Here is a 25,864-nt window from a genome sequence, read left to right as displayed (position 1 = left end):
CATTCAGGCATCCCCGTCTTCCAACTGAGGATGGGGAAACTGAGGCTCAGTGAGGCTGGGCAACTTGATCAGACCACAAAGCCAATAGGTGCAGGCACCAGGTGCCAGCCCTCGCTCTGAACCACCGTACATATGACCAACAGGAGTGACCTGCCTGAGTCCCCAGACAGGCTGAGTCGGAGAGGGAGTGGCAGGTGTCCCGAGAGCACAGTCAGCGGCTCTGGCTGTCCCAGCCTTCCTCCCAGGAGGGGCATTCACAGGCTCAGGGGTCTGGGAGTCTAGGTTTGAATACCCGCTTCTTCCTTCGAGACAAATCTAGGAGACCAGAGAATACCTCTCCTGTGCTGCACCAACATGGAAATATTAACTTGCTTGTTTGTAGGGGGAAATTCTAGTAATACAACCCAGAATTAATAATTTATTGCGGAGATTTCTTAGCTCCTCAGGCACAAGTTCCAAAAGTGGTTCAACTTGTTGTTTTGATTTTTTAATGGGATGTCCCCCTCCGGCCTGAGCTCATCTGCCCGTGTACTCTGTAGGCAGGCAAACAGCAAAATCAGAGAAAGTTCCCAGCAACTCCGCAGCTCAAACGTTCCACCACTGCAGGTCAGACAGCACCTCTGGCCCGTCTCTCTTCCCTCCCGCCGTCAACGCCCGCTTCTCTGCCTCCTCTCAGATCCCCGTCCTGCCCAACCAGCCCTGGCCCTTTCCACCACGACCTCCTCTCTCCACTCTGTGGGAGCTCTGCCGTGGCAAAATGCTCCTTGGTGATAATACTAATAACAAAAGAAGTAACATTTATCAGTTGTCTAAGCCCTTTTTATGTTCACCGCATTGAATCTGTACCTCCAAAATGACGCAACTGTCATTAACCCATTTTAGACTGGAGAAAACTGAGGTGAAAGCAGTGGGAAAGCCAAGTAGGTTTAAAATAATAACCTTACACACAGAGGATGGAAAGCTAATGCTTGTTTGGGAAGTGATGGAGACTGGCATGCTCAACCCTAGGAAAGCAGGTAGGAGCTCACAGACTCTGAGGTAAGCCTGTAATCACTTATCATATGCTCCCAAGAGGCTCAAAAGTAGCATAACAGGGCTCTAGGCAGTTTGGCTCAGTGGATAGAGCGTCGGCCTGCAGACTGAAGGGTCCCAAGTTTCATTCCAGTCAAGGGCACATACCCGGGTTGCAGCTTGATCCCCAGTAGGGGCCATGCAAGAGGCAGCCAATCGATGGTTCTCTCTCATCATTGATGTTTCTCTCTCTCTCTCCCTGTCCCTTCCTCTATGAAACCAACTTTTAAAAAGCAGCATAACAGGTATCAAAGTCACAAGCGGCTGCTTTGGAAGCCTGTGCTCCTAACCATGATGCTGCACTGCCTCCAGGAGTCCTTTAGACATTGGTCCCGGACGACCGCTCTAATGGTAAGCACGCCGTCCTCTCCTCCCTGTGGCTTTCTGGGATAGACAGGAGGGTCTGTATACTCGCTGTCCCCAGCACCAGTTCCAGGCACTGTCAACCACACCATTCTGCCACGATGTCTCCTCCTAAGAACTCCATACTGTTAGTAATTACCACTCTCCCTCCCGACGGACGCCCCCTTCCTGGGGACTTCCCGCTGTCATCTTCCCCTGCCCTGGACCTCACGGAGCACACCTCCTTGACTCTATTGGTCTTCATCTCCTTTTCCCAGCAAACCTGTCTTGCAAAGAAAATGTTTGAAAATAAAGTTCTCCATGAATGGCCACACGTAGGAACTTACCCTGTCATTTAGAATGGGTCTGCCTCCAGGACCTCCAGCCCCTATGATCCTTCTGAGCACAACCTCTCATCCTCCTCCTTCCACACCTTCATCCTGCTGATGGGCTGGCTCTTGCCAGGAACCCCCATAAGTTACAGCAGGGGGGATGAAGTTACCTGCCTTCTTGGTTGCCTGAAACAATAGCATCACCAATTCCATGACCCCAACCCTAGAATTGTCTGTGTTTTCTAAAAGTGTTAGATAGGACAAGAGTCTCAAGGTCTTGGCCATTCTTACTAAATGCTATTCTTGCTAAATGTGAAAATGTAGCACAGTATTTTGCAGACCAGCTGCAAACAGGATGAGCTTGACAGAAACCCAACCCAGATAAGTGTAGCTAACTGAAATCAATGAGTAATTGACCACATAGTATATATAAGCAATGGCTAAGCCTCCCTTGGCAGCAGCAGAGCTTTGCTACAAGTGAATAAAACTATCTTGCCACAACCAAGTCTCCTGCCTCTTCCGTCCCCTTGTGGCATTGCTGTCATTCATTTCACTTACCCACATGTTGTAATCACCCCATACACTGTTACTATTATAATTTTAAAGTTACCTTTTAGATCAGTTAAGAGTAAGAAAAATCAAAGAATTTATTTTACCTTCATTTATTCCTTCTCTGTTTCCCCTCCTTTCTTTTTGTAGATCTGTTTCTGACATACTATTTTTCTTTTCCCTAAAGAGCTACATTTTTAAACATTTCTTGCAAGACAAGTTTGCTGGTCATGAATTCACTCCATTTTTGTTTGGCTGAGGAAGTCTTTATTTCTCCTTCACATTTAGAGGATTATTTCTCAAGATGTAGAATTCTAGGTTGGTGGGGTTTTTTTTTTTCAATGCTTTAAGTATTTCACTTCACTCTCTTATTTTTTGTTTCTTTTAATATATTTTTATTGATTTCAGAGAGGAAGGGAGATAGAAATATTAATCAGCTGCCACCTGCACGCCCCGTACTAGGGAATCAAGCCCACAACCTGGGCATGTGCCCTGACCGGGAATCGAATTGTGACTTCCTGGTTCATTGGTTGACGCTCAACAACTGAGCCACGCCAGTCAGGCAACTTCACTCTCTTCTTGTCTGCGTGGTTTCTGACATGAAATCCACTGTGATTCTTCTCCTTGTTCTTCTAAAAGTAAGGTGGTTTTCCCCCTCTGGCTTTTTTCAAGATTTTCTCTGTCTTTGGTTTTCTGATGTTTGAATAGCATAGATGTAGATATCAAATATCTTGATACTTCCTGAACTCCTGCATCTGTAACATTCTCTGAGTTCCCTGAGTTTGTGGCTTGGTATCTGTCATTAATTTTGAAAAGTTCTCAGCTCTTTCAAATATTTTTCTCCATTCTGTTTTCTCCTTCTGGTGTTTCAATTATGCCTATGTTACTCCTTTTAAAATTATCTCACAATTCTTGAATATTCTGTTCTAGTGGTTTTGATTTTGTTTTTTCATTCTTTTTTTCTATTTACATTTTAATTTGGGAACTTTCTATTGAACATACCTTCAAGTTCACTGATTCTTTACTTGACTATAATCTACTGGTGTATCCATCAAAGTCACTTTGTTACTGTGCTTTTTATTTCTAGCATCTCCTTCTGATTTTCTTAAGGTTTCCGTATTTCTGCTTACATTAGCCATCTATTCTTTCATGCCATATATCAATCACAGTTATTTTAAATTCCCTGCTTAATAATTCTAAAATTTGTGCCATAGCTGAGTATGGTTCTGATGCTTACTTTGTCTCTTTAGACTGTGCTTTTTCTTGCCTAACTTTTTGTTGAAAGCTGGACATGATATATTGGATTATAGGAACAAAGGTAAATAGGCCTTTAGTATGAGGTTTTATATTCATCTGACAGATCTCAGCTATTACTCTCTGTATTCTCCTGTCTCTCCAGATTTTGCAGCAGCTGTTTGTCCTGCAATCACTTCCCTGAAGGGTCAAGAAAAGTTGATTTTCAGTTTGCTCAGCTTTATTTCCTATTGTAAATATGTGATTGACAACTTCCAACTTCTTTATATGTCAGAGTTGAAACTGGAAGTCTCTCAGCCTTCTTATTGGAGTTCATTATTTAGTTGTTCAGCACAAGTCTGTGAGTAGTAAACTCTCTGCATTTTTGTCTCAAAATGTCTTTATTTAACTTCACTATTAAATGATCATTTACCTGAGTATAGGTTAATTGTTATCTCTTAACATGTGAAGATATTTTCTAGTGTCTTCTGGCTTCTGTTGATGTTTAAAAGTTCCTGTCAATCTAAAAGTTATACTTTCTCTCTTATTGTTTTGATAGTTTTCTCTTTGTATCTGATGTTCACTTTCACTACAGTTTTGCCTAGACTTGAATTTATTTTTATTTAACTTGCTTGGGATTTAGAATGTCTGTTCAACATAATGATACATGTCTTGCAACAATTGTGTTCTACAAATTTTTCTATTTTATTTTTCCAGAGCAACAATTATATGTATGTTGGACCTTCTCATGAAATTTTGTTTTATCTCTTACCCTCTCTTTCATATTTCCTAACTCTAGATTTCTGTGCTGCATTCCTGGCAATTTCTTCAGCTCTATCAAATCACTGGTTTTCTTTTCTTTTTCTAAAATATATTTTTACTGATTTCAGAGAAGAATGGAGAGGGAAAGAGATAGAAACATCAATGATTAGAGAGAATCATAGATCAGCTGCCTTCTGCAGACCACCCACGAGGGATTGAGCCCACAACCCAGGCATGTGCCCCGACCAGGAATCAAACCTGACCTCCTGGTTCATAGGTCGATGCTCAACCACTGAGCCATACCGGTGGGGTTCAAATCACTGGTTTCCTATTCAACTGTGTTTTATCTGGTATTTAAAGAAATAAGTTGAATTTTTAAAATTCTGATGACTAAAATGTTTATTTCTAGAAATTTGTTTTATTCTAATCTGATAATCCTTTTTTCATGATGTTTTATTCTTTTGTAATGTTGCTAGTCCTTTTTTCATATCTTTAGTCACTGCATAGTCTCTTTCAGATTGCTATTTTAGGTTCTTGAAGAACTGATTTTCCTGTTGTCTCCTAACTTGCCCTCATTTCCTTGTGTGGTTTGCAAGTTTTTAATTGTGAGCTCACCTTCAGTAGTTATCATCTGTACATACTGGATTATAGAAGGATCCAGATGAGAGTTTTTCATGTGCTTCTACTAGGCATCTCAAGAAAAATGAGCCTAGTTTCATATTAATTTATTTTCTTGCGTTTCTTGTGAATGATATAAAGTGAGATACCATGTCTGTATATGGTACAGCTTGCGATTTCAGCTTGCCATGGGAAACTTTTGTTCCACTCTGAGTCCCATGCAAAATAAGGCTTCCCCAGCCTGTAGGTGAAATGCCTAGCACTTATTCCATGCAGAGGTTAGTCCTTCCAGGTTTCAAGTTTTTTGCAGAAGTTCATGTTCCAACTCCCATATCACATATGTTTAAGGCCATATCCTTTGTCTCAACACCAGCATCAAACCCCAGCCCCAGCCCTGGGCCACTGGGACAACAGTTCACACACTTAAAATCCTGGCTCTGAGCTCCTTCTTAATTCCTACCTTCTGAGGATTTTCCTCTTTTTATTTAAACCTCTGATATATCAAAATAATTTATTGTTACATTTGATCCAGTATTTCTATTGTTTGAGATTCAAGGGGAGTATTCAACTGTTCAGACCTTGTTATCAAAACCAGAAATCTATGTTCCTTTTTCTTTTTTTTTTGGTAATTTACAAAATAATAAAAGCTTGGAGTTTTGTTTTGTTCATTTTTTTAAATATATTCCTTTATTGATTTCAGAGAGGAAGGGAGAGGGAGAGAGAGATAGAAACATCAATGATGAGAGAGAATCATTGATCGGCTGCTTCCTGCACGCCCCCTACTGGGGATCGAGCCCACAACCCGGGCATGTGCCCTTGGCCGGAATCGAACCCAGGACCCTTCAGTCTGCAGGCCGACGCTCTATCCACTGAGCCAAACCAGCCAGGGCATGGTTTGGAGTTTTTAAAGAGCTTTGTGAATAGCCATATTTCTGAAGCCAAACTTCTAGTGTACTCCCAAAACAAACAAACTGTAAAACTGAAATTACCTGTTCTACTGTCTTTTGTTTATTACAAAAACTGGTTAACCTTGTTCAGGGGGAAATATCTCTATTCAAAAGTCAAATTTCACACAGTATTTTTGGCTGTATCCGTTGCTCTTACTTTATGCCACGTGGCACAGCACAGGTGGGCAATGTCACTGATATAACATATCTGGAAAAATTTCCTGGATGAATGAATGAATAAATGAATGAAAGAACATCCAAGCAAAGCACCGGCAGCTCTTTGACAACTCACTTGTAATCTTTAAATCTCACATACACAGAAATTGCCTGTCATCTAAAAGAGTAGGACAGACAGGAGGAAAAATTGTAAACAAGTCAAAATAAAAACAAGAGATGGAGTTCCGATTTGTTTTATCTCTTACAGAATGTGATCTGGAATGGATCTCAAGGATGACCCAGTCTCATCCCCTACCCCAAAAGCAGAAACCGTGACCCAGAGAAAAATGGCAATCCCAAGAGCCATCACGAAAGCCTAGGAGTCCATCCCGTGCTTTTACACTGTGAAGGAACTCGCTCAGTGTTCCCTTAAATATTCCCCAGTCTTCCAAATCTGGCACAGTGATTTTTTCGGGAAGACAAAAATACTCAGAATATTCAGCTGTTTAGAAAAACTTTTAAAGCTCTTTAAGAAGTAGGCACCCCCAGATAAGACTCTGGTCAGCAGAGAAAGTAAAGAAGGCGAGGCCCCACAGAGTCTAGGTAATTTTCAGCCTGGGGTCTCTTTGAGATGATGAAAGTAGAAGGATAGGGGAGAGTATGGCTGGTCTAGAGACAGCCAGTACCTCTAGAGATCTAGGAAGCAAGAATTCCAGCATTGCCATTATCTCCTTCCGAAGGCAAGATGCCATCTAAGTTAAATGTTAAGCATCTCAGCTCAGAAAGAGGGGGCTTCTACCTCCCCTCCTCATGCTGGGAAGAACTGGAAAAAGAACTCCTACCTTCTCCCTGCTACTATCACCTCCTTCTGTGGGAGAGGTCACTCATCTGACTGGTCAGAGCCCAGGACATTCACTGGGCCATGTTTACCTCTGGGCTGCACCGCTGTGCATTGGGATAAGAAGTCCTCCTCCAGGTTATCAGGCTTCCAGCTGGCAACTAAGTCAGACCGTGCCTGTTTCCCAGGAAAGGCCCAGCCATGACCCCATTCAGTTCCATTTTCTCCATCTGCAACTGGGTGGGCGAGCCACCTGCTTCTTCAACCTCTAAAACATTGGACTCTTCTTCCCTTCAATACCCAAGTTCCTGCACACCAAGCCCTCATCAGAGAAGTCAAATGCAAACCATTAAATTCTCTTCATCAGAGTTGAGTTGATGGAATTGAGTTGATGGTAAAGTATATGCCTATAGATAGAAGCTTCTCCAACTGGGGCGGCGGGGGGGTGGGGAGCGTTTTCCCACAGGTACCTTGGGTGGCAGGAGGTCACAAATCCCCTAACTAGTAGCATATCTTTCTGGAGCATCAAACTGAAAAATCTAGGAATGGCTACCCCAGAGTATCTGTGATGTTTATAATGTAAGCCGGGCTATCAGAAAGGCTGCATTCTTGCGGCTGTGTGAGTGTGTGCATGCGCCATATGCGTGCCAGCTCACAGTCTGTGGCCCCTCAAACAAAGGAGAAGCCCAGCCCATATGGGGCAGTGAGGGGTCAGGTCCGGCCGCAGCTAGAGCATCTTGTGGGCAGGCAGAGGGACGTGAAGGGTCGTGGCGGGGATAAAGGGCTGAGGTTGGGTTTCAAGTTGGAGGAAACACTGGGGGTCTCTTATGTGGGGAACAGAGATCCCACAGCAGCAGCAGGAGGCCCCAGTGAAGGTTGCTCCCAGGTGAGCAGAGTAGTCCAGACTAGAGACTTATGGCTCTTGGGGCACACCGTTCCCAGAGCACCTCCAAACCTCCTCACCCGTATATTCCAGCCCTCTGGGATTTAAGTCGCCTCCTGCTTCTCCAGCCCCTGTCCCTGACTTCCTTTCACTCACCCTGCACACCAACCTCCTAGGCCGGCTGGCGGTTCCCTGCCACACCTGCCATTCTTCAAGACCTGGCCCACACTGTTCCTTTTGCCTAGAACGCCCTCCCCAGCCAACTCTACAAGCGCCACAGATCTGGATTCTGCCCCCTCTCAAGGCACAGCACTAATGACACCTCCTCCAGGGAGCCTTCCCGTTCTCAGCCTGCATGCCCTTCTCCTCACATCCCACCCCCATCTCCTGGTGGGCACAGACCCACTACACAGGAACATGAGCTCCCTAAAGAAAGAAACCATGTCTGGCACCTCGTCTTTTCCCCCACAGTCCCAGCCCTTTTTCTGACTCAGGTGGGTAGGGGCTCAAGGCCATCCCCAAGGACCAAACTCATCATGTTCAAAAACACAACCCAGCCCCTTCCCGGGAGTAGGAAGCCCACAGGAGGCGGCAATGCTCGCCCAAGCCTGCCAGCCCAGGGAAATCCCGCTGTTCAGAGGGCAAAGCAGCATGTGCGAGCAGGAGGCAATTCTGGTGGCTTTCTCTGCTAGACAAGGGACAGGCCATCTCCCAGTTTAACCCCCCGTGACCTTTGAACTTCCCGGGAGGTCAGCAGCACGTCCCGCTTCCCCAGCTGTCTTTCTGTCTCTGGCCCAATGGGAGGGAGGGCCCTGGGCCCGTTCCATTTTGTGCCCGTATTGATCTGTTGGCAGCAATGGGCTGGATAATTAGCCAGGAATTAGGGTTTCTATTACAGCCAGGAGGCTGCTCCAGCTGATTTATCACCTGAATAATTTACTGTGATTGAAAGGAAATTAAAATGAACTCCATTTGACAACTGTGAGCTTTTATGGGCTTTAGTGAAGGCTCAAAAGCCAGATTAATAGCCTGGTGTTGGTTAATAGTCTGCCGAGAGTAAATACGGCAGGCTGTGCTCGGTGGCAGCCTTCCTGCGAGGCCGGAGGAGGGACCAGCTCCCTCCAGGAGCACAGCGCCCACGGCAGCGTCAACTCGAGTTTTACTGAAACAGATTTCGCCGTGCGAAACAGAAATACGCAGGCACAGGCATGACGCCACCAGCAGTTGATACTTTTTTCCCCCTCTTCTCCTCCAAGGTGATTTTTTACTCACTCCACATGTAGGGAGAACACAATTGCTTTTTCAATAACCATTTTGAAAAGGAAGCGTTTCATTGCCCCAGGAGTGTGTGCGCATTAACCCCTTCCAGCCAGGGCCAAGGGTTTACTAAGTTCCCCTGTAAAAGTGAGAAGCCTGGGCCCACCCACCTAGGCTAGATCTTGGCGGGAAAAGTGTGCCCCAAAAGGTGAGGGTGGGCTCTGAGCTCGTGGAAGTGACTGGCAGGACCCCAACCTGGCCCTGAAGAAGGTCCTTCCCATGGGCATTTGGGTGGGTGACTGGGAGGATTTGACCACCCAAGCCTATGGCAAGTCTCAGAAGGTTCTGGAATAACGGGTGAACTCTGACTGCAAAAGGCCAATGCTGAAAACCAGCCAATCAGAAAACTGGCTTCTAAAATCTTTGGGGAACGTGAAGACAGAAGGCAAGATGTCTTATAGAAGATGAAAACTGAAGATCCTGAGGTCAAATTCTAGCTCTGTGGCCTCGACAAGTCCCAGAAGCCTCCTGGGCCTGAACCTGAGATGAACGCGCTGAAAAGAATGTTCCAATCTGTAAAATGGGGCTCACCAATCTTGCCCAGCCTGCTTAGCAGGCACTTCCATTGAGAGTCCAGCGAGAGAAGGGATGTGAAAGGTCTTTGAAAACTGCACAGTATCATGCATAGGTGAGGAAGATCGCTGTTGTTGTTGTTATTGCCGCCGCTGCCACTGTTATTGTTATCAAAATCAAAATTAGTGCTGCTGCAGATATGGACACTGAATTCCAGAGGAGAAACGACTTGCCCACTAGGGCAGAGCCAGGACTCCAGTCAAACTCCAACTCCAAGGCCAGCAAATGCTCTTTCTTCCCCACCAGGCTGCTCCATGGGTGAAGCTGACAGCAAGGCCTGCACCTAGGCCACTCGCCCTTGGAGTCACGGTTCCGCTCACAATTGAAGGGGCCAGCTTCAGCGGCCAGAGCCCCAGGCCCCCTTCCCTGCCTGCTCAGGGGCTCACAAGGCAAAAGCAGGCATGAGGGGGCTCGAGGAACCTGTACCCTTGACGTGCCTGCCTCCCCAGTCTGCATCCCCTTGCTCGGACCATCATTTGTCCAAAGTGATTGGGAATCGGGAGCGAGGGTATGTCATTCATAGTCCAGTGCCTGTGTGTGTGCCCGGCAGCCCTGCCGCCTCACCTTCCATCTCTCCTCATTACCGCACATTACCGGGAGGTGAAGCAGATTAACCAGAAAGCCCTGAGTCAGTCATTATCCCACCACAAGGTTCACCTGCAGGCCCCGCCTCAGCCCGCACAGTCCGAGACAGGCCTGCAGCCGTGTCCGCTCATTCTGAAGGACACCGCACAGCCAGACTGCTAGAAACAGCCCTCACCATGTTTGTAATCCAGGCCTCCTTTCCAACAGGCCCCATCTCTGCACGGGCCTAGCCACCTGTCCCCCAACACCTCCTCCGTAACATCCCCCTTGGTGCTCCTCACTGAGGCACCATCTCCATTCATCAGGGCCACAGAACCTTCTCCCTTGCCTTGCAGAGCCTGAATCCATCCTATTGCCCCTGGGAGCTGGCGCCTGATTCATCCTCCCTCCCTTGGGTGCCTGACACTGTGCCAGGCTCACAGCCCAGCATGCAAGAGCTATGTTGGCTAAATGAGCACATGAGTGTCTGAGCAAGGGAGTGAATGAATGGATACATGGGTGGACTCCTCCCAATTATGAAGCCCTGTAGTCTCTGCCCAGTCTTTCTGGGCATTCTAAACCAAATGAACTACGATTCCGATTCTGCGTGTCCGTGAGGATCATGGGAAACACAGAGGGAAGCAGTCGCTGAGACTGAATGTCTTCCCTGAGAAAATAAGGGCCACTAGCAGGCTGGTGCAGGCAGACTGGAGGCTTTGTGCCTGGGCCCTGGCTCCTCACCACTCACTGACTGGATGACCTCACACAAACCCTGTGCCCGCCCTGGACCTCTTAAGGTGGAGGGTGAAAGCTTGCAGGCGCTAAAACTATGTGCTCTTATCAATGGTTTGGAAGATACATTTCCTCCCAGATTCTGGAGGGAAAGGTAGGCTTCATCTCAAGAAATTTTCCTGACTGAATTCCTCTTCTTTCTCCTCCTGTGTCAGATGAGATGTGGCTTTGGCCATATTTCAGAAGGGCTCTGAGCAGTGGGAGAGGCTGTTTGTGATGGAAACAGACTCTTCTCCCTACAACCCAGCAGCTAGAGTGTGGGGCTCAGGTCCGTCCAGCCCACACAACGGTCCTTCCCAGAGGGAAAGGGAGAGACTTGACTCCACCAGTAGGAGAAAGACCACAGCCTACTTGACTAGACCCATCTCTCCAACACCACCTCCCACCCCTCTGGGCAGCCCGGCCCCTAAAGCACAGCCTCTGGGTTTCTTTCTGTTCATTACCCCTTCCCCTCTCTCTCTTACCCCAGGGCCTTGGCACTTGCTCTTCCTTCTGCCAGACACAATCTCCCACACCCAGGTCCCTTCTCCTGATTCAGCCCAACCCCTTCAGGGCTCAGCATAAATGCATTTCCCCTTCAAGCCGGCTCAGTCTCTGCTTTATGCTTTTGAAAAACCTCAGACATCTCCTCCTCGGCACCTAGCACATCTATAATCCACAACTCTTTGGGTTATTCTTATTGTGATTCTTCCACACATCTGTAGACTCCCTGAGGGCAGGTCCAAGCCTGTCTTGTTCATGAATGTACCTCTAGTATTTGGTGCTGTGCCATGCACATAGTAGACACTCATCAATGTTTGTGAAGTGAATATATGACTTGCTGTGTGGTCTTAGGCAAGTCTCTTTGCCTCTCTGGGCTTTGGCTTCCCCATCTGAAAACAAAGTTTATAGATGGTCTGTGAGAGCCCTGAGCCCTCAGAGGAAATACTCGGAGATGGCCAGACTGTCATAGGATGGTGGCCCTGAGGCCTTGCACACTCCTCATCACCAAGGTCTCCTCGGGCACCTCTCCTCTCCACGGAGCTTGTGCACACAGCCTATGTGATTTTGAATGGCTCTTTCAGAAAATTTCAGAAGCTCAGCACGGCCAGTCCTCACCACCAGTACCAGATGGAAAAGTTCTGAGAACGCCATTGCTCAGAGGTCTCTCCGACTCGCCCACCATGTGGGAGCTCTCGGGCGGCAGGGATCATGTCTGAACGGCGTGTGCCAGCAAGGAAACCAGCCCAGGGCCTAGCATAATAGCCTGGGCATCAGGAACTAGTCTCCTGAATTGAATCTGGACCTTATCCAGGCCCAAGAGCCTCTCACTGGGCAGACCCTTTCTGGTCCCGTCTCTGTGACCATAAGCGGAGACTGCTTCCCTCCAGGGCAGAGCAGGGGGGCTGCTCAGCAAGGGGCCTCCTCCTGCTTCCTTCCCTCTCTTGCAAATGACTCAGCTGGGTGTTTGTCCAGTGAGACACTTCTTCACTTCCAGACTCTTGGATCCAGCCTCTAAAAGCATGACAGGGCAACCTGACGAGAGGGCTGACAGTGGGTACCCACCAGGACCACCACAATATGGCCGTAGGGTGCTTACAGGTTTCCACCTTCACCCTGACAGGGTAATGACCCGAGACCACCTCAAGTGGCCCTAAAGATCATTACACCCTGGGAAAGGCCGCCTTTCGGCAATGGCAGAGCAGCCAGACAAGCCACGTCCCCTCCTGGCCGGCAGGAAAGACAGAGGCACCAGGGCAAGAAGTTGCCAGAGCCTCGAACACGTCCTCCTGACCTCGTGGGATGCGGGGACCAGCCGAGTCTGGCCGAGAACAAGGAGAAGCCGCCTCGGAGTAGAACTTGGCGTTCCCACCTACGCGCAGCCAGGCGCCTGGGGAGGACACCCAGGCCTGCGTTTGGGTAGAGGTGTGGCGGGCGGTGAGTCGCGGAGCATACCTGCTCAGGCTTGATGGGCTCCGTGGTGGTGAAGATGTCCGAGTAGTGCTGCCTCTCAAACACGCGGTCCAGCACCTCCAGCTGCTGCTGCGTGAACAGGTCTCCCCGCATCTGCTTCCGGAGGAAATCTCTGCCCGGCAGTGAGTGACCGTTTGGCACCGGAGACTCCTGAATACCTTTGGTGGGCACGAGAGAGGAAGGATGAGTGCGGCTTACACACGTTGCTGAAGAAAGACATGGCAGACCCTGAGAGCGGGAAGAGGCCCTGAGAGACCCATGAGCTCAGAAGCAGACAAAGGGGTCCTGGCCAAAGTCAGCCTGCTGGTTAGTGCACCGCCAGCCTTCCATAGCCGCGTGCCAGGCACTGTGCAACGCCCTTTTCACATGCACCATCTCATCTAATCCTCACTATGACCCCAGGAAGACAATATTATTTTCCCATTTTTCAGATGAGAAAATTGAGGTCTAGAGAGATCGAGTGATTTGCCTGGGGACTGGATCTCAGGCTGACCAGAGGCTTAATCAGCAGGTGCCACTGTCTCTCTGGCACTGACATTCCCCCGGGAGGTACAGTTTTGTCCCAGAGTTCACCCCCCCTTCCCGGGTCATTTGCCGCTACATCATGTGACCAGTCAATAAAACACTGTTAGGAAGGCTGTTAGGGAAACAGATACTCTCATTCATTCTGATGGAAGCTTATTGGTCACACACCTAGGATAGACAATTTGACAAAAATCTCTCAAGACCACAAGTGCACATTCCCTTTGACAGAGCAACGGCACCTCTGGGAATTTATTTTATAGTTGAACTTACACATATGGGAAGTGACATAGGTTCAGGTTCTACTAACAAAAGACTGGAAACAACCCAAAGGTTTATGTTGTAGGGGCTGGTTAAGTAAGTCATGGTGTGGCCACACCATTGAATACTGTGTGGCTGCAAAGAGGAAAGAGAATGTCCTTTGTGAATTGATAAGGAAAGAACTTCAAGATACATTATTATATGAAAAATAAATAAGTGCAGAAAAGCACAGCATGTAGAATTACAACCTACTGAGTAAAATTGGAGAAAATCAGGATTTTATATGCATTTTATATAAAGTTTTATATAATGCATTATAAACTTATATATAATATACATATATTGATATATGTCATATATCTATTAAGATATAAGTATGTAATTATATAATATATACTAATATAATATACATATACAATATATTCTACATAATGCATATACATATTAAAATGCATATAAAATGCACAACCACACACACACAAAGGAACTCTGGAAGGAAACAGGAAAAACATTCAGAGTGGTTACCCACTCGGAGGGAGAAACTAAGTGGGGGTGAACAAAGGGGAGGAAGAATTTTTCATAGCATGTTTGGTTTGGTTTGTTGCAGAATTTTAAATGCATTGTCTATTCAAAAATGCAAATTAAGAATAAAGTACAGGATTAAATTCTCTGCGTGTTCTTTATTGTTGTTAGCTCTTCACACTGTAATAGTCTCTGGTGATGATGCCTACATGTCAATGAAAATATTAAGAATTATCAAAAAAAAAAAAAAAGGAAATGGGATGAAATATCTTTTGTGAGCCTGGGGCTTGAACTGTTCAAAATGAGAGAAAACAAGGAAGCCACCGTTTCCAGGAGGAAATGGCCTCGGGGCCATCATTCCCCGGGCCTCTAGGACCGCGTTGCTCATGCTGGGCTGACTAGAGACGCTGCTGGGAGCTAGGCCCAGAGGCACAGCCTCTGCCTCTGCCACCGGGGGAGGCAGCATGCGTCAGAGCTCTCCCTGACAGGTGCCCTTCTTACACAAGGCCTCGCTCGCCCTACCACTCCCTCCCCGCTCCCTGCCAGCACACTGCTGACCTAGACTTCATTCATCACGTCAAAACCCACCCACGTGAGGAATGAAGCCAAACCAAGGGGTACTGTGTCACTGAGATGCTGCCCAAAGTTGGCATTTCCCCAGCTGTCCTATCTGGGGGCAAGTGCAACGTAGGGTCTGACATTTGAACAAAGACACCAGCTTTGGGGTTCACATGAGTGTTGGCCTTTCAGAGTCCCTGGACAGACTGGCAGCTCAGAGCACCCCAGCATCTTCTATAAGAAGAGCCTTCACAGGTGGCTCATGAATACCCTGAGAAAATGGACCCCAGGTTAACTTTGACCAAAGAGGATACCATAGGCTGGGTCCCTGCCCTGCCCACAGGACATCATCCTCATCCATATCATGACACCCCTTCTTCTATAATGGCCCATCCCCATGAGCACCAAGACTAGTGGGATATGGGCGCTCGTGGCCCAGTCTGTGTCTGCCCAGCATGTTCTCCCATTTGTTGGCATCCACCAAATGACCCTACTGTCAAAGGTGCAGTGCGAGTGTGCACATGTACACACACACACACTCATACACACACACACACACACACACACACACTCATACTCATACACAATGGAAGAAGACTCCACGTGCTCCTCCTCAGCTATTGCTCTGGCCAGTCATCCTGGCCCCAGCCACTCCTACTAAAGCTTGACCTTGGCCTTAGTCCAACAGTGTTCCCACCAAATTTCTCCATGTCAGAGAGACCACATCTACTCTCAAGACTTCTCTCTGTCTACCAACTTCCCTTACACTCCCCTCTCTCCATTCCCCATCCTGCCAGCCAGGGCTAAAACTCCTAATGAAGGCTCCTTCCTTTCATCCAGCTCCTGGCAACTCCCACCAAGGCCTCACCTGCCCCAGTTGGGCAGTGCCCACCTCTTCTCTCCCACTGGGGCTCCCCCATCAGACGTGCCCCAACTCTGCCCCTCCAGGAGGCCTCTCTCTGCCCACCAGGCCATCCTCCCACAGATGTCTGCAGGCTCGACTCCTCTCCTATGGCGTCCACAGGCTGGGTCTTGCAAAGCTCAGAGTCTAGGAAAGGTGGAGCTTTGCCTCCACTGAGGAGGCTCAGAAAGGGTGGCTCAGCTGAGGGCTCCTGTGAACAAGGCCACTGTCTGGTCACCGAGTAGAGCCCAACACAGAGTAAAGACTCAGCACAGGCCAGCTCAAGGGCATGCCCTGGGGGTCCTGGAGGCCCATTACCCGAGGATGCCGCACACACTCGCGACCCACAGGTTGAGAACCGCTGCTGTAGAGCCTAAGACCATCGGAAAACACAGATATTTACATTACGATTCATTAACAGTAGCAAAATTACAGTTATGAAGTAGCAACGAAAATAATTTTATGGTTGGGGGTCACCACAACATGAGGAACTGTATTAAAGGGTCGCGGCATTAGGAAGGTTGAGAACCACTGGTCTAGGCTGTCTTGGCGACCCAGACCCTCCAGGTGGAGGACTGCGGCTGGGAAGGGCCAGCTCTCGGGCACTCACCCTGACCGTGATGGCTCTGGCTGCGCTCGCCCCGCCAGCACCTCCCCTTGGCTTTCTCTACTGAGAAGGTGGATGACACCTACCCGGTCACTCTGCACAGATGCCTAAGGTCTGTCATTTCCTTAAGAATACTTCAGACACTAGGTCCTAAACATACAAGCATTTATTCATCCATTTAATAAATATTGACAAAGTGTTTACTCTGTACCAGGCAATATGAAAAACAGAAGCAGAGGGTACGGTGATGACCAAGAAAGGCCCTCTTTCCAATCTACAAAGGGCAGCCCACTTCGGTCAAGTCCTCACTCAAACAGATCTAGGACTACAACGGTGACTACTGCTAAGTAGAAAAGGTCTCTGGAAATATTTACATAGGACCGTTTCCAATGGGGGAGCAGGCAGGGAAGTCTTCCGACGGGGCGTCATGCTTGAACTGAGAGAGGAGGATGAGGGGTCAATAGGGCAAAGAGGGCAGGGGTGAGGAGAGAGTGCCAGGCAGGGAGACCACAGTATAAAGGCCTGGAGATGAGAGGAGATAAGAGGAAAGGGGAAGAGATCCCAGGAGGCTCTGGCCAGGCAGCCATGGAGGCCTCCTCTCCCAGAAGATCCGAGGCCTTGCTGGGAGAACAGTTGGAGCCAGGGGAGGGGGCTAGGGAGACAATCGCCTTCACATTTCTCAGTCCCTGGGCCTGAATCGCTAGTTACTTTGGATCAAGCCATGCTTTCTAATTCCTGCTCCCAAGTCTCCTCTTCAGAAAGGCTAGGGGCTGGCAACACGACTTTTCCATCTGTGGGCATTTGAAGGTGGTGCGTGGAGTCAGCCTGTCAGCCACAGGTGACCCACCATGCCCGCAAGAGAGGTAAACCAGTCCTCACTGACCGTGCACAGCGTTACCAGGACAGACACAGCCTGCAACACACAGGTCGCCTCCTCCAGGACGCCTTCCTTCATGTCCCAGCTGCTTTTCCCTCTAACCACTTTCTCCCTGGACCCTTCACTTTCACTCTGCATTATCAGCTACCGTGGGCAGGTTGGGGGGGGATGGGCGGGGAGGCAGGGGAACCACAGTTAATTCATCTCTGTCTTCTCCACAGGGAATATTTCTGGGGGAAAAAATGAACAAATTATGTATGACAACCACCTTCACTCCACAGGTCTGGTCTGCAAATGTCAGGATCCCTCTGTCTGACCTCATTCATTCATCCCTTATTCCTTCAACCAATCTTAGTGAGCAGGCACTGTGCCCACGCTAGGCATATAGTGATGGGCAAAACCTGGCCCAGCCCTGGTCCCCATGGAGGTATGTCCGGTAGAAGAGGCAACTGTTCATTGGAAAATAATCAGACCAGTAAAGGTAAATGTATTTATGTGCCAACCAACATAAATACTCTGACAAAAAGACTCATGGTTCTCAGGCCAGGGACACAGCTGATGGGCCTCTGGGTGCCGCACACAGTGGGTGCACAAACAGATCATGCTCAGAGACAACTACAAAAATCATCCCCAGCACGAAGGCAGGGCTGCGCCTCCAGGCCTGCAGTGGAAGCTGGCGCAGTGTTTCTCATCTGTGCCGCAAAGATGCTGTCTGACTTCACTGGGGAATGTGGTCCTGGAGACAGGCTACAGAAACGCCCGGACCCATTTCATTCCGGGGAGAAAACTCTGAACTCCCCATGTGAACGCTGTGCTTAAATATATGGACAGACATAGGCCAAAGTACAAAGGTATATAAGGGGTGTGGTATCTTTAAATCTTCTTTTTTTCTACTCCAAATCAAATAATATGTAATAGACCCAGTGCTGGGCTTAGTCAACCATGGCTGTCAGAATTAACATTCTGGAAGCTAGCTTCGGGGGAGCAAGGGGCAGGAAAACCCGTCTCGGGGAGCGAAGAAATGCTGGCTTTAAATTTCAGGTTAAACCAATGTTATTCACAACCCGGCTTTGGAGCTAAAAGCTTTACACAATCGGGTCTGGTCACGAAAAGGGGGAGGAAGCAAGATAGCCTCAGATTCCCATCTGTCAAAAGAAAGCTGTCTCCTGTGTGTCTTAAAAGATCATAAACCCATTGCATTTTCGTCAGAGCACAGCAGATTCCAGGGTTTTGCATTTTTCTTGGAGGGTTCTGGTTTGTTTCTTTAAAAATCATCATGTATTTTATGTCTGCAGATGCTCGCTGGGGGGTGAGGGGGTGGGGGAGCATAAAAACAAACAGGAACCTCCATAATCCCTTCTGGCATCATGGTCACTGGGATGCAACCCCTGTCGGAGGCCTAGGAGCCCCAGGAAAGGAGGCTGCAGCCACAGGCAGCCCCCCATCCGTCTCGGAGAACCATTTCTCCACACAGCCCAGCCGGAGTCGTCTCAGATCCTCCTTCATCCTCGCAGTCACTCCTCTGCATGGCAGGGCAGTGGCAGGGCCCAGTGGGAAAAGGGTTGGGAGCCAGTAGACCTGGGTTCTAGCCCTCGCTCTGCCCTTACTTGCTGAGTGAGCCCAAGCAAGTTCCTCTCCCTCTCTGGGCCTCAGGAGCCCCATCAATAGACGAAGGAAGCTGAGTCAGCCATTTCTGTTTTCTCCTCCAAAATCAGCCTAGATTTTGTCTACTAAATAGGCATTCCCTATTTTCCCATTTTGGTAGTTTGTGCAGTCTTTATAGGGGATCCTCCCTCCCAATGTTCATTCTACCCTTAAACGACTGTCCAAACCTACCTTTGCTTAATACTTGGTTTAGGAATGGGCATGTGAAGAGAGTGGGGCTGCTGGGGGGTTTCAGGGAGGGTGTCAGAGATAGGAAGAAATCTATTTTCTTCACGAGGATACATTTGCCCTTAATCGTTTTGAAGTTGTGAAAATAACTCCCAGGTCCCACCGTTATTGCTTTTAGACACTACAACATCCCCGTGCCCATACCCCAGGGTCCAAGGTCCTCTCCAGATCCGGCCTTCAGGTTCCATACAGAGTAGCTGACATCAAGCCTGTTCGCGGCTTCTTCCCCCCAGGACTCTGGCACCCTCCCTGCCCCCCCCCCCGCCCTGCCTCCCCCATTGCAAATGAGGAGACAGAGCCAGGTCTTGGCAGGCCATCTGCCACTGCCGTCTAGAGCCAGTGTGGTTGGGAAGATTGAGCTGGTGTGGACCTGGGACATCCCCAGCTTGAGTCAAGGGAGCCAGGGAGCTTGGGGTTGATCTCAGGTGGTGGCAATGGCTTAAAAGCAGGTTATAAAGCAGAGACCATCCAAGCTCAGACCAGGATAATTTGCAGCTTTAAGGAATTGTTTCAGCCCTAGCTGGTTGCTCAGTGGTTAGAGCACCAGCCCACAGACCAAAGGGTCACGGGTTCCATTCCTGGTGTGGGCACATACTTCAGTTGCGGATTTGATCCCCAGCCCCAGTTGGGGCGTGTGCAAGAGACAACCAATCTATGTGTCTCTCTCATGTTGGTGTTTCTCTCTCTCTCCCCCTCCTCGCTCCCTTCTACTCTCTCTAAAAATCAATGGGAAAAAATATCTTCGGGTGAGGGTTAATTAAAAAAAAAAAAAGAAATTGTTTCAGACGCAATAGAAGCTTGCTGAGGGCAATAGTGGCTCTATAATTTCTCCTTAGGAGGGACTAGGCATGACTATGGGTTAGAAAAGGAAGGAAATGGGGTGTTTATTCTGGGGCTATATTAGCAAAACGCCCCGCGTACAATTGTGAGAACATCCTCTGTCTCTAGCACAGAATGAAGAGGTACGGCCAGAGATGATGGGGACACGGGATTCCCCTAGCGCCCCCGACCTCACTCTGCATGGAGCGCTGCTCAGGGCCAGGCACTGAACCAAGTTATTTTTGCATCATTAAATCTCACTGATCCTCAGAACAACTGTGTGAGATAGGAATTCTTAACCCATTTTACAGATGAGAAAACTGAGGCTCAGAGAGGTTGAGTAACTGAGGCTCAGCTGGGACTTGTACCTAGGTCTCCTGTCTGAAGATCCAGTGATCTCTCTCTACTTCCCTTTACTTCCAGGTCAAGTACTAACACCAAAGTCCTGTGTTTCCTCCACTGTAAATCGGGAACCATGGTATGCGGGACAATCCCTGAGGCTTTTGTAAGGATTAAATGAGATAATCCCTGCAAGATGCCTGGCAGGGTACCTGGCACCAAGGTCGCGTCCAAACAGTGTTCGCTGTTGTCATCATTTTCACCAGGAAAACCCTTCCAAGGCTTCCCCAGGACACAGCCCAAGCCTTCTGGGCCCCCATGATCTGCCCTTCCAGCCAGGGTCCCCCACAATACCATCCCAGTAGGCTCCTCTTCATTCCTCAACTGTCCCTTCACTCCCCCGTCCTCTCAGAATCCCCATTTAATAGCTGAGGAAACTGACAAGAGATAATAAGTAACTTGTTCAAGGTCACAGCAAATACATAGCAGAGCATTTGCACACCTCTTAGCATGTTTCAGAGTAAAGCTGTGCTGTGATGGACGTACAGCACACTATGGAAGCCTGGGCACCCCAAACGCAGATAGGCCCAGGTTCAAATCCTCGCTCTGCCTCTTACAAGCCTATGTATGATATTTGAGAAACTTCCTTAACCTCTCTAATCCTCAACTTTTTCACCTATGAAATGGAGCAATAATGATACCTACAGTTGATGAAAGAAATGAACGAAGGTAATGTAAAATGCTTAGCATAGTACCTGGCACATAGTAAGTGTTCAATAAACAGAGTTGCTTATTATTTCTTTCCTTCCCTGCTAACAGTATGAGCTCCCTGAGAACAGAGCCCATGTCTGACTCACCTCAAGCATAGGAGATGCTAATCAACAGTGCTGACTGAATGAGTGACCTCGAGGGGTTGCAGGTCTGAATGATTCAGCAGTAGGCTGGTCTCTGGCATCATCAGAGAACTCGGCAGAAAACTTTGCAGGGGTGGGGGGGGGGGGTGACCTCTATTATAACAGGGTTTATGTTTTACCTACTTCTAAGAAAGATCTGAGGCAGTTCATAAAATTTTAAACAAGAGGATGATAAACTGCCAAAACACAGTTGAACTCGAAGTTTCCTGGCAACACACATCAAAAGGAAAAATTGCTCAGAGTCCAACAAGAACAACAAAATGCCATTAATTCTTTCTACTCAAAATAATTCACGGAGCTTCTAATCTTGGCAAGGTGGTGTTTGGATGCTTAGGGTGACCTAGAGATGACTAACAACGGGGGTAGGGGGACTGGGGGGCGGGAAGTGGCTGAAGGAGGGACTATCCAAGCTAGACCTGAGATAAGGGGAGGGGACAAGATGCGGAGAAAAGGAGATAGGATTCCAGGCACAGACAACAAGAGTCAGTCAGCAAAATTTCCAGAGCATCTACTATACGCCAGGCCCTGTGCTGGGGACCGGGGTGGCAGGGCTAGAAATGTCCCGTGGTAGCCCAGAACCAAAGTCGATGTCCCGGGTGATTTTTACAAATCCCATCCTCAACTGGAACTGCAGACTGAGAAAAATCAAAGTGGCATGGAGGAAAATCCCATCGGAACTGCCATTATTCCGCCATTAGTTTCACTCCATCTTTCTTCTTAGAGAAGGAAAACGCGAAATTGTAAAATTGCCAAATACGTTCAGGTTCGACCAGAGTGAATCTGATTGTGTTGTGTTACCCAGTGAATCGCAGGCTGTCAGGGAGAGAGAGGCCCCAAGGGACCTCTGACTACACACTCAGGGATGGCAAAGGGATTTGACTGGGTCCAGAAGGCAGGTCTGAGGCAAGGTGGGTCTAGGAAAACACCAGGCCCCCGATTCCTGTTCCAAGCCTGGGTCTATTCATTCCTGAGCAGCAAGCACCAAACTCCTGCTGCGTGTCTGGCCCTGCGCTTGGCACCTGAGCTACAGAGGGACTTACTTTCTAGCCCCTGCCCTCGAGTGGAGGAGGTAGACAAGCGAATAACTCCAGCATAGCAAAGTCAGTGCTGGGGGTCTGAGAAGCAGAGACCGCCTGGGAGCCACACGGGAGTAGCCAACCCTTACCTGTGCTTCCTCTGTGCCAGGCACTATTCTAAGCACCTTATTTATTTAATCCTCACAGCAACCCAGTCAAGTCTATGCTTGTCCCCTCCCATTTTGCAGATGAAGAAACTGAGGCACAGAGAGGTTAAGTGACATGCCCAAGGCCACATAGCAAAGAGATGAAGGAGTTGGAATCCAAACCCAAGCCCTCTGGCTCCAGAGTCTGCTCCTAACCCTACACTAAACCACTCCACTAAATCCAGACTGGGGTAGGGTGATCCGGAAAGGCCCCTGCAAAAGATGAAGCCCCAGTTTGAAGGATGAGTAGCAAGGAGTTAGCCAAAGAAAGCGACAGAGAAGAGGAAGTGCATTTCAACCAGAGGGAACAGCATATGCAAAGGCCTAGCAGCAGAAGAAAGCGTGGTGCATGGGAAAGGGCTAAAATTCAGTAGGATTAGAATGCAGGAATAAGGGGTAGTGGGAGGGTAGCGACCTGTGCAAGGCTCTTTCCTCTCTCTGGCTGTTCAGCACCATTTTCCATTACCCAGAGCCTAAGGTATACTCTGATGTACAAACAGTGCACGTGCATGTTGAAGCCCTCGTGGTGTTGGTATGAAGAGATGGGATTTCTTTATGCTGAAAGGAGTGAAGATGACCTCAGAGAACAGGCAGGCAGGAAGTAATACCTTGTGCATTGCCACAGGACAAGTCTGTTCTCTCTCATCCACACTGTCCAAGTCCATTACCTCACATGGTGGGACCTAATTACTCCACCTTACAGAGAGAGAGGCACACTAATTAGGAAGGATGTTAACCACCACAGTGAAACTATTCCGAAGCAAATGAAATATTACTCGGAGCAAAAGGGTGATTTGTTTCTGCGAGTTGTGCTTTTAAATGAGATCAAAGAATGCTAAAGGCTTCGTTTTAATTGTACCTGGAAGGACTTCTCATGTATGCATCCCTTTTTCGGCTTTCACACACACAGCAGTCTGTCTCCCACCCCGACTACGCAGAAATAAATAAATGACTGGGTTTTAAAATAATACTTACTCTGATTCCTTTGCATTACCCCCACTTGAGTTTTTAAATTACTCTTTATTTTTTTCCAAGGACAATATAACTTAAAAAAAAAGGTTCATATTTTGAAGTGTATCTATCTGATCATTGCACAAATGTTTTCAGGAGAATCACTATATTTCTCCAAGATGGGTATGGGTTTTGTCATAGATCAAAGTGAGTGGGAGGAAAAAAAGATAAATCATCAGAGATCCAAAAATACTTTTCATTTGGAGCAGATATCAGGCCATTTCGATGGCGCTGATGGAGTCCCTGTTCTGTCTCCATTACCCTGGGCAGGCTGCCCCAGCCAGGAGCCAGCCACCGAGATTATATTCCCTATAAGATGGTCCCCAATATATATATATATATATATGATCTTCAACCTCTATTGATTGACCAATTTCACAAGCAAAGACTGGTGAAATGAAGCTGAAATGAACATCATGCTTTAACTCATTGAACCTATCAGGCCTGAGTTAATCTCACTGTCCACTGTCTCTGATAGAATTCAATTGATCAATCATGTTTCGGTGATAGTACCATTTCACTGGCTTATTGCTTCTTCATTTCAGAGCTTGACCTGTTAGATATACTCGGACTGGCTCGACTCCTCTTGGATACACAGAGATCAGCCTCTGCCTGCCAACGTGTGTCATCCCCTGTCCCAGTTGAAAAGAACTGGAGAGGCTTTTGTGTATATCTGTGGTGTGTTTCTCCACCAAACACACACACACACACACACACACACACACACACACACACACATCGATGGTGGGTTTGTGATGGCGTGGAATGGAGCCGGCACAAATTAAGGGGGCTCTTCGTTCTGAATAGAGGCACCAGCATTCCATTTTACCTAGCTCAACTGACTTGCTTGGGCTCTGTACTCCGGAGGGGCAGATTCTTGAATCATTCTGGCAAGTGTGTGTGCCTAGACAGGGTAAGTCTCATGTGAAAATGGTAACAACGACAATAAGAAGAACCGCCGCTCCCGCCACTCCTCAAGTACATATTCACACCGACCTTTCACCTCCATCAGTTAATCTGAGTCTCATGCAACCTCAGGACCAGGACGCGGGCACTCAATTATCATTTCCATTTAACAAATGAGAAAATGGGCTCAGAGACGGGGAAGTGACTTGCCCAAGGTCACACAGCAAAACAATCAGGCCAGGTGAGACTGAGAGCCCCAGCATCACAGCTCCTGAGTGCCCTTACTCCGCTGAGCCTGACCTCCGGGCAATTTTAGAATTTTAGAGCCATCCTGAACACACCATTCTGTCTCGGACTACTGAATGCAGAAAACATTTTCAAAATTCAATTCAGAAAATTTCAGAGCTTAGGACGAATTCTAAGACCGACTGAGCTTCTTGTTCAGCTTAGAAACTGAGGCCCAGAGGACAGTAAACAATGGTCCAACGTCACCAAGACACTCAGCAGTGCAACCGGGACTCGAACCTGTATCCCAGGCCCAGGACGTTTTACGCTTTCTCTCAACACCTCCCCTAATGTCTGCTAAGCCACTGAGCTCCTATCAACAGAAAGAACCTCAGTCTCCACTGTCAACATGGCCCAATGCGCCGTTATGGTTCCTTCGTGGCATTTAATTTAATTTTCCCAACTGCAAGCCAAGACGCTGCACTTTGGGAAATCAGGGGCCGGGCTCTGCCTGGCTGTCTGCCTGGGGGAGGTGGCTCTTGCAGCCACAAGGCTGAGCCCAGCATGCAGGTCTCTGGAGGAAGCCAGGGCAATGACAGTTTGCAAATAAGCCTTGCATCTGCTCAGAGCTGGCTGTCTGCAAACACACTAATGGACTTTCCTCTGCCCGCAGGGAGCCAGGGAGAAGCAATAAATAAAGCAGACGCCTCTGGGGGGAGCCATTGCTGAAGCCAGAGCCCGGCTGAGGTTAGGGGCTTGTGGGGGGGGTGGGGGGTAAGGCTTCTGGGCCTCCCACTACAGCATGCTGCCTCCCTCACCCCAGTATTTAAATGACAAAGATTGTAGCACAAAATGACAGCCCACCTTCCAGTTACCCCAGTCTCCACATCCCAGATCCCCCAGTGGGGCCCTTGGGTGGTCATGTTGATACATTTTTAATTCACTCCCGACATGGAAAGGATGAGGGGTGGAGAGGCTCATATGATCCAATCTGGCCACAGTGTAGAGATCCCACTGGAAGGAGAAGAGACAGAGGACCCGGGCTGGATGCAGGCCTAGCCCAGGAGAGAGCTGATGACGGGAATGACTATCAGGTTCAGGAGATCATTCGGAGGGAAAGTCTGCTGAAGTCGGTGACTACCTGGCAGTAGGAGACAGAACACCCCTCTAACGTTCCCTGTTAGACATTCTGAGCTGGTGCCTCATCTCCAGGGGACCAGGCCCTACTGCATCGGGGTACCCTGCCCTGCAGCGCCCCCTTCCTGACCTCTTTCCTCCTGCTATGCTGCTCCAGTCACACTTGCCTCAGTCCTTTGCATGTGCTGTTCCTTCTCTCTGGAACATTCCTCCCCAGATT

The 25,864-nt window shown here is 48.3% G+C and overlaps 1 protein-coding gene across 8 annotated transcripts in view; it reads right to left on the bottom strand.

Annotated features, from left to right (window-relative positions):
- Positions 1-25,864, bottom strand: part of PAX5 (paired box 5) — a gene marked incomplete at both ends in the record, with an annotated part of 152,272 nt that overhangs the window by 77,266 nt on the left and 49,142 nt on the right. For all 8 annotated transcript variants that reach the window (XM_079791276.1, XM_079791278.1, XM_079791279.1 and 5 more), the window contains one exon: positions 12,913-13,088. In XM_079791276.1, the coding sequence (XP_079647402.1) occupies positions 12,913-13,088 (176 nt within the window). The remainder of the gene's footprint in view (positions 1-12,912; positions 13,089-25,864) is intronic.

This window comes from Cnephaeus nilssonii (genome assembly GCF_951640355.1).
Source record: "Cnephaeus nilssonii genome assembly, chromosome: 14".
Lineage (NCBI taxonomy): Eukaryota > Metazoa > Chordata > Mammalia > Chiroptera > Vespertilionidae > Cnephaeus > Cnephaeus nilssonii.
The sequence above is the reverse complement of the archived record's forward strand: the minus strand, read 5'-3'. Positions and strand labels throughout refer to the sequence as shown.